The sequence below is a fragment of the Cydia strobilella genome, chromosome 24 (assembly GCF_947568885.1).
Source record: "Cydia strobilella chromosome 24, ilCydStro3.1, whole genome shotgun sequence".
NCBI classification, from domain to species: domain Eukaryota; kingdom Metazoa; phylum Arthropoda; class Insecta; order Lepidoptera; family Tortricidae; genus Cydia; species Cydia strobilella.
Genome location: NC_086064.1, coordinates 4,124,535 through 4,131,842, shown reverse-complemented (window position 1 = coordinate 4,131,842; position 7,308 = coordinate 4,124,535). Strand labels below are relative to the sequence as shown.

The 7,308-nt window shown below is 40.0% G+C and overlaps 1 protein-coding gene across 1 annotated transcript in view; it reads left to right on the top strand.

Annotated features, from left to right (window-relative positions):
- Positions 1-273: 273 nt before the first annotated feature.
- Positions 274-7,308, top strand: part of LOC134752415 (probable lysine-specific demethylase 4B) — a 122,889-nt gene continuing 115,854 nt past the window's right edge. The window contains exons 1-3 of the mRNA XM_063688126.1: positions 274-3,140; positions 6,312-6,476; positions 6,997-7,141. Of these exons, the coding sequence (XP_063544196.1) occupies positions 502-3,140; positions 6,312-6,476; positions 6,997-7,141 (2,949 nt within the window). The 5' untranslated portion in view covers positions 274-501. The remainder of the gene's footprint in view (positions 3,141-6,311; positions 6,477-6,996; positions 7,142-7,308) is intronic.

Below are 7,308 nucleotides of genomic sequence, written 5' to 3'. Positions count from 1 at the left end.
AGGTAAGCAACGACGCTAGTCAATTTTTAATTGTACAAATGCTAATAATTGCGTTTTCATTCATAACCTCCTAAAATTATTCTGTGTTGACAACTGTCAAAATATACTATCGCTACCAACATACAGGATCTAATCATACCGTGGCCGGTGTTGCGTTCAGTCGAAGCTTCATAAGCTAAATTCATTCATTTATCCCAAAACGCCAAGAACATTAGTGTGTACGTGACCCGATTTGACTTATGCATCTTTTACTGCTTGTGAAGGGATTTTTGTTGGAAGCGCATCATCTCGTCGGCCATTTTACTGATAATGTTTTCACATTGTTACGAAAGATTTCTCGCGTGCTGTTAAATAGAACAAGGGACTAAAACAGTGATTTACAGTGGATTTTCATAAACAGTGTATACGCTAATTGACGTTATAATGGAAAGTAGTTTGAGACTGTGCAGTGAATGACGAAATTGTGTTGATTTTGGGACTCGAGTGTTTCTGAAAAACACCATGTCTACGGTTGGGGAAGACGCGTGCAGTAGTGGGGGTGTTCCAACAATACAAACCTTCCGCCCTACGTGGGATGAGTTCAAAGATTTCAACAAATTCATCCAATATATGGAGTCAAAGGGGGCACACAAAGCTGGGCTTGCCAAAGTTATTCCTCCGCCGGAATGGGTCCCCCGTAAGGCTGGATACGACCTCAGCGATCTCAACATCACTATCCCCTCGCCCATTTGTCAAGTGGTGACGGGCAAGCAAGGTTTGTTTCAACAAATAAACATACAGAAGAAAGCTATGACAGTAAAGCAATTTTCCATCCTGGCTAACTCCGCCAAGTACTGCACCCCGCGTCATTCCAGCTACGAAGATTTAGAGAGAAAATACTGGAAAAACGTTACTTACGTGGCTCCTATATACGGTGCAGATGTTAACGGCAGCATTACTGATCCAGACGTAAAAGAATGGAACATTAATCACCTCGGCACCATTCTGGACTTTGTCAACTCTGACTACGGCATTGAAATCGACGGAGTCAACACGGCATACCTTTACTTTGGTATGTGGAAGACTACATTCGCTTGGCACACTGAAGACATGGACCTATATTCCATAAACTACTTGCATTTTGGAGAGCCGAAAACATGGTACTGTATTCCCCCGGAACATGGGAAACGCTTTGAGAGAATTGCTTCTGGTTTCTTCCCTACATCAGCAAAGACTTGCCAAGCCTTTTTAAGACACAAAATGACTCTGATCTCACCGCAAATCTTGAAACAGTACTCAGTTCCAATTAACAAAATAACACAAGAAGCTGGAGAAATAATGATCACTTTCCCATATGGGTACCATGCCGGCTTTAACCATGGCTTCAACTGTGCCGAGTCAACCAACTTCGCAGCTCCGAGATGGGTTGAATATGGCAAGCGAGCGACACAATGTACTTGCAGCAATGATATGGTCAAAATATCCATGGATACTTTTGTGAAGCGATTCCAGCCTGACAGATATGAGTTATGGCTCAAAGGTCAAGATATTGGCTGCCACCCAGAACAGCCCGAGAAGATGGTCCCAGCCCCGCATCCTTCAGGCCAAGACATATTGTGCAATAAGAACAACACAGAGCTACCCGAGTCATTTATCGAGGCCGAAGAGGAAGGATTGAAGAAAAAGAAGCGCCACCCGCTCCATCTTAAAAGAGCGATGGCTAGTAAAAGCATTTCTGAAGGCGCTATTGCTGTTTCCATTCTCGGTGAAGATGTTATGGATGATGCAGAAATGACTATGGCAGAAGGTGACCTTGATATGATGACTTCTATGAAGCGCCGACATCTGCCAATGGAACCTGATGACACGCAACTTGATGCCCTTGAAGATATCTGGCTGAAGGGAGATGAAATGGACCCATCTGAGGCACAGCTACCTGATATAGGTTACATAGACTCTGACAGAGATTCTGATTATGAAGAGCCTAAGAGCAAAAAAGAAAAATCGAAAGGGAAGAGCAGAAAGAGTGGTGGAAAGAAAGAAACTAAAGCCAAAGTTAAAAATGAGACAGAAAAAGATGAAGAGACTGGCGAGGAGAAAAAGAAAACTACTCCAAAACCAAAAGTTGGGCGTAAGGTTAAGACCAAGAAACTATCCAGTGAACAGCTTGAAGATATGGCTGCTCTTGTTTCCACTTGGGAGTCACCTCCACATGAAGCTGCTGTCAGTCCAAAGACAGAGGAAAAGGCTGACCACACTGGAGATCCATTACATCTAGGCCCACTACCACCTCCTACTACTAGTGAGACTCCAGTCCCACCAGTGAAGAAAGAGAGAAAGAAACGAAAACCGGCAGAAAAGACAGAGAAAGTGGAAAAACCAAAAAAGGAAAAAGTCAAAAAAGAACCTGTAAAAAAGACTCCTAAACCGAAAAAGGAACCAGTTGAAGGCGAAGTTCAACGCAAGCCAAGAAAACCACGGACACCCAAAAAGAACCCTAACTTTGAATACAACTCTCCTTTACAACCAATAATGTCTAGTCCAAAATTGTATGCCCATCACAATCCACCAAAAACTTACCAAGCAAACCCACAAAGTCAAAAGGCCTACACAACTCTACCACAGAATCTGAACAGTCTAGAATATAGCCAGAAAACTGCACCGTCCACAGTTCAAAGCACACCAATGAAGACCTACACCAGCACAATAATTGATCAACAACGCGTCCCAGCTGTGGTGCAGCCTATCAAAAAGGACCCAAATGAATTTGTAAGCGAATTCCAAAAATTCTTGACTCAGACACACAAATCACCGCCACCATCTTACCGCAATACCAGCTCTAAGCGAAAATCGGCAGAAAAGCCGCCACAAAAGACGAAAACACCAGAAAAACCAACAGAATGGCCGCATCCTATAGGTCAATACAATGACACCATGTTTATGGAAAACCCAGTTGATTTCCGAACAGCCATGCAGAATGCAGCCGATAGATTGCAGCCGCCAACACAACAGCAGTTTAATCCTGACAGATCTCAATGGCGACCAGAGTTATTCTACCAGCAAAATATGCAGCAACCGCAGCAAAACTACCCGCCTATGTATGGCCAGTTGCCCTCACAGTCACCATATTACAGAACATTTCATTCACCATACTACTTTCCGTAATAGTATTAAGTAACTTAACTATAGCGTTTTAAATTAAATTAAATTATAATGCACTTAATGTGTTAAGATGTATGTCAATGTAGAGCCACCGAATGGAGTTAAGTTGTATCAGATGTAAAATTCCAAATTTCTTATACAAAAACCTTTTTTTGTGTCTTTTTATACTCAGTATCACAAGGAAGAAATCAAAGTGTTTTTGTTCTGATATATAATTTTACAAAAATGGCAATACATTTTTTTTCGTATCAGAACACTTCTAGAGATAGACCAAGTTAAGTCAGCAGCGATTTTGATAGCCCTGACTGTGCAAGTGTTATTTTAAACTTCAAAAAAAAGTTATCTTGGTCTAACTTTAGCTAACAAATCAAAGTTGGTCACTAAGAAAAGCTAAAAAATTGAGTTGTAAAGAAGGTTTTTGCTATAATTTTTTTTGGATAATGCTTACATCAAATGATTTTAAAGTGACCTAATGTGGCTTTCCATCACAGAATCCTTATGGTTTACGTCCAATAAGGTCCTTTTTATCTGAAATTCCTACAGAAATTCTGATCTACATGAAGCATAAGGACCCTTCTGTGATGGAAAGCCACATATGTGTTTAGCTTTCATCATAATTTATACATGTTACTTCACACATAGCGCTAGGAGTAGCTGTAGGTAGATGTAAGGTTAGCAAAAATGTCTATGTTGATAAATAAATAATTAAAGACTTCTTAATTATAATTATATTATGTGTGAGAGTGGAATTATTGATGTAAATTTTAAATAAATCTTGTATTAACTAATCTAATAAATGATTCAGTTTTAATGTCTATCTGTTTATTATTCAACTTGTTAGTGACACCTATTAAATTTTTTGACTTACTAGGTAGATAGGTAAAGTAAACCAAATTGATTCCTAGGCCACTATAGAACCTTTTCGCTTTAGCTACTAGACGAAAGACGATACGTCAGATATATACAAGATAAGCAAATGGATTCATTATGACATGGTTCTATAGTGGGCTAGGAATCATACTGGTGAACTGTACTTTTTATGTACCCGTAAGTATAACCTATGACAAAACAGCCTTGATGTTGAGTTGAGAGTACTCTAACGTAAGTCTCTTCCTAATATGGTATGAAATAATTGACGACCGGTCTGGCCTAGTGGGCCTGTGAAGCCGATGGTCCTGGGTTCGAATCCCGGTAAGGGCATTTATTTGTGTGATGAGCACAGATATTTGTTCCCGAGTCATGGGTGTTTTCTATGTATTTAAGTATTTATATATTATATATATCGTTGTCTGAGTACCCATAACACAAGCCTCCTTGGGCTTACCGTGGGACTTGGTCAATCTGTGTAAGAATGTCCTATAATATTTATTTATTTTATTTATTATTATTAATTAACTAAGTATAATATGTGTGTATGTATCAGAGTTGGGAAAAAATTATTATCTATTTACGAATAACCTGTAAGATAACTAAATCATCTTTTATTTGAACTAAATAATCCGTCATTTGTTATTTTGAATTTATCTAGATCAGTTTCATTTTTATCTAGATAAATAAAATTAGTTAGGATTTTAAATAAAAGATGAATGTCAGTAGCACAGTGTCAGTGTGATGGTTTGACCTGACGTGACATTCTATAAATTTATTATTATAAGTTTAATTATAGCTTACTTCAATAACAAACGAGGCCAGTTATCTTCATCTAGATAATTTATCTAAATAAAAAGTCGTCAACGCACTATTTGTGATTGAATTTATCTTCGAATAAATTTATTTGAAATAATTATCTATTATATAACGCCCAATTCTGGTATGTATGTTCGCGATAAACTCAAAAACTACTGAATGTATTTTCATGCGGTTTTCACCTATCAATAGAGTGATTACTGAGGAAGGTTTAGGTGTATAAGTTAAGGTTTTGTGTAACCCGTGCGAAGCCGGGGCGGGTCGCTAGTACCATAATAAAAAATATTATCAACACAAAAAAGATGACTGAAAATTATACCAGGATCCTTATCACACAGACAAGAGATTAAAATCATATTTTTAAAGTATTATCTCCGATTTTATCTTGGTATGATTAGGGAAGCACGCTCTGAATAGTCGAAATGATTATATTTTTCATTCCATACGTAGATATACCTATAGATAGGTATTATAGATAACAGTAATGTAGGTATGTACCTACTTATCATTATCAGTTATATCTTTCCACTCAGCTGGTGGTCCTCGATTCTCTCATTACCTACCTTTAATTTATACCACGTCGGTGGCAAACAGTGGCGTAACTAGAGGGGGGGGGGGGGGCAGAGGAGGCAAGTGCCCCGGGCGCCAAAGTGGGCAAAAGGCAGCAGCAGCGAAACTTTTGTCAGTCGTCAGGGGGCGCAAATTTGGTGACTGCCCCGGGCGCCATATCCTCTAGCTACGCCCCTGGTGGCAAACAAGCAAACAAGCATACGACCTACCGGATAGTCAACGGTCACCGCTTTGGACGCCCGCATCTTCAGGGGTGTTGGCTAACAGAAAAGTTAGACCTTATGGTTTGTATAAATTGTGTTGTGCAACGTGGGGGGTAAGTGGAATATTGTACAAGAGTATATATATATTAAAGACGAGAGTAACAATATTCTTACCCCAGTAGGCCGAGCACATGATTGACGCGACAGTATCTCGCCGCGAGATAGACTACCCGTCTTTTACTAACTGTATGAATTAAACGGGGACGGGTAGTCGCGGTATGTCGCGGCGAGATACTCTCGCGCCAATCATGTGCTAGCCCGGCTGGAGTTACACACAATGTTTTTCATCACACTTGCGAAGAAAAAACGAAATTTCAAGCGAAATTATATTTAAATACGGTTATCAAAATCGTTGCAGACCTCTCTTTTTCTAACTCTAAAACTCTATTTACTTAATCTGAAGCAGGATCAGAATACGCTTGCAGCTATGCTTGCAGTGTGCAGTGCTACGGCGTAGCACAATGTAGCGCGTAGCGCTTTTGAAGGAAATTGTAGCTCTATTGCACAATATACCACGAGCGCTCCGCGCTTATCACACTAATGCCTTACCACGAGTTTGACACTGACTATTCGCTACTGATTCGGTTTCGTCAAAAATTCCTATGAAAATATGACATTTATCAGTGACAATATCTCACTTTCTTCTGTCAGTCTTAAAAAATTTAGCTTACGGACTGTATTTGTCCCGCAGGCATGTCTGAACGTGCTGACAAAGCAGGAAGCATCACCCAGCGTGGAGAAGGAAGAGGTCAAGGTGGAAGTGGAGCGGTTTATAGACCTCGCCAGGCAGATGGAGGCGTTTTTCCTACAAAAGAGGTATATAGGCTCACAACTAAGGCCTGCGGGCCACATCTGGCCCACTGATCCATATTTAAGGGCCACTAAATAGGTAATGTCCTATAACTCTTTATCATTTAGTACAGTCAGCGTCAAATAAATAGCGACGGCCAAATATATCGTAACACCTTTGTTACCATACAAATAATTAAACATGTGTATCGATTTATCTAGCCGTTTACGTGCCACAAAAAATCTGGATCTGAATTTCCCAAAAAACTGGTTTACGTATATGGATTTTAATAATTCAATATACTTTAACAAGCACTATATATAATGCATTTTTTTCGTTTTAGGGTTTCGTATCCAAAAGGTCGGTCTCTGTCACCAGGCTTTAGGTATATGAACCGGATAGCGATAGCTAAGACAGTTGAAATTTTCACAGATGATGTATTTCTGTTGCCGCTATATCAACAAATACTGAAAAGTACGGACCCCTTGGTGGGCGAGTCCGACTCGCACTGGTCCAGTTTTTTAGGTCCTTAAATTAATTCCGTAGGTTCCTCCTCTCGGCGATGAAGCCCGAGCTCCTCGTTCGTGAAGACAACAACGAGTTGAAATGCGAGCTGCAGCGTAAGGAAGAGCTTCTTCGGCGGCACTACGACAAAATCAGCCAATGGCAGACCTTACTGGCTGATCTACAGGTAACAGATTTGCAAAATTTAATTTTATCGTAGCCGGAAATCGGAAAAATTGGAAGCGCTGGTGGCCTAGCGGTAAGAGCGTGCGACTTTCAATCCGGAGGTCGCGGGTTCAAACGCTCGTACCAATGAGTTTTTCGGAACTTATGTACGAAATATCATTTGATATT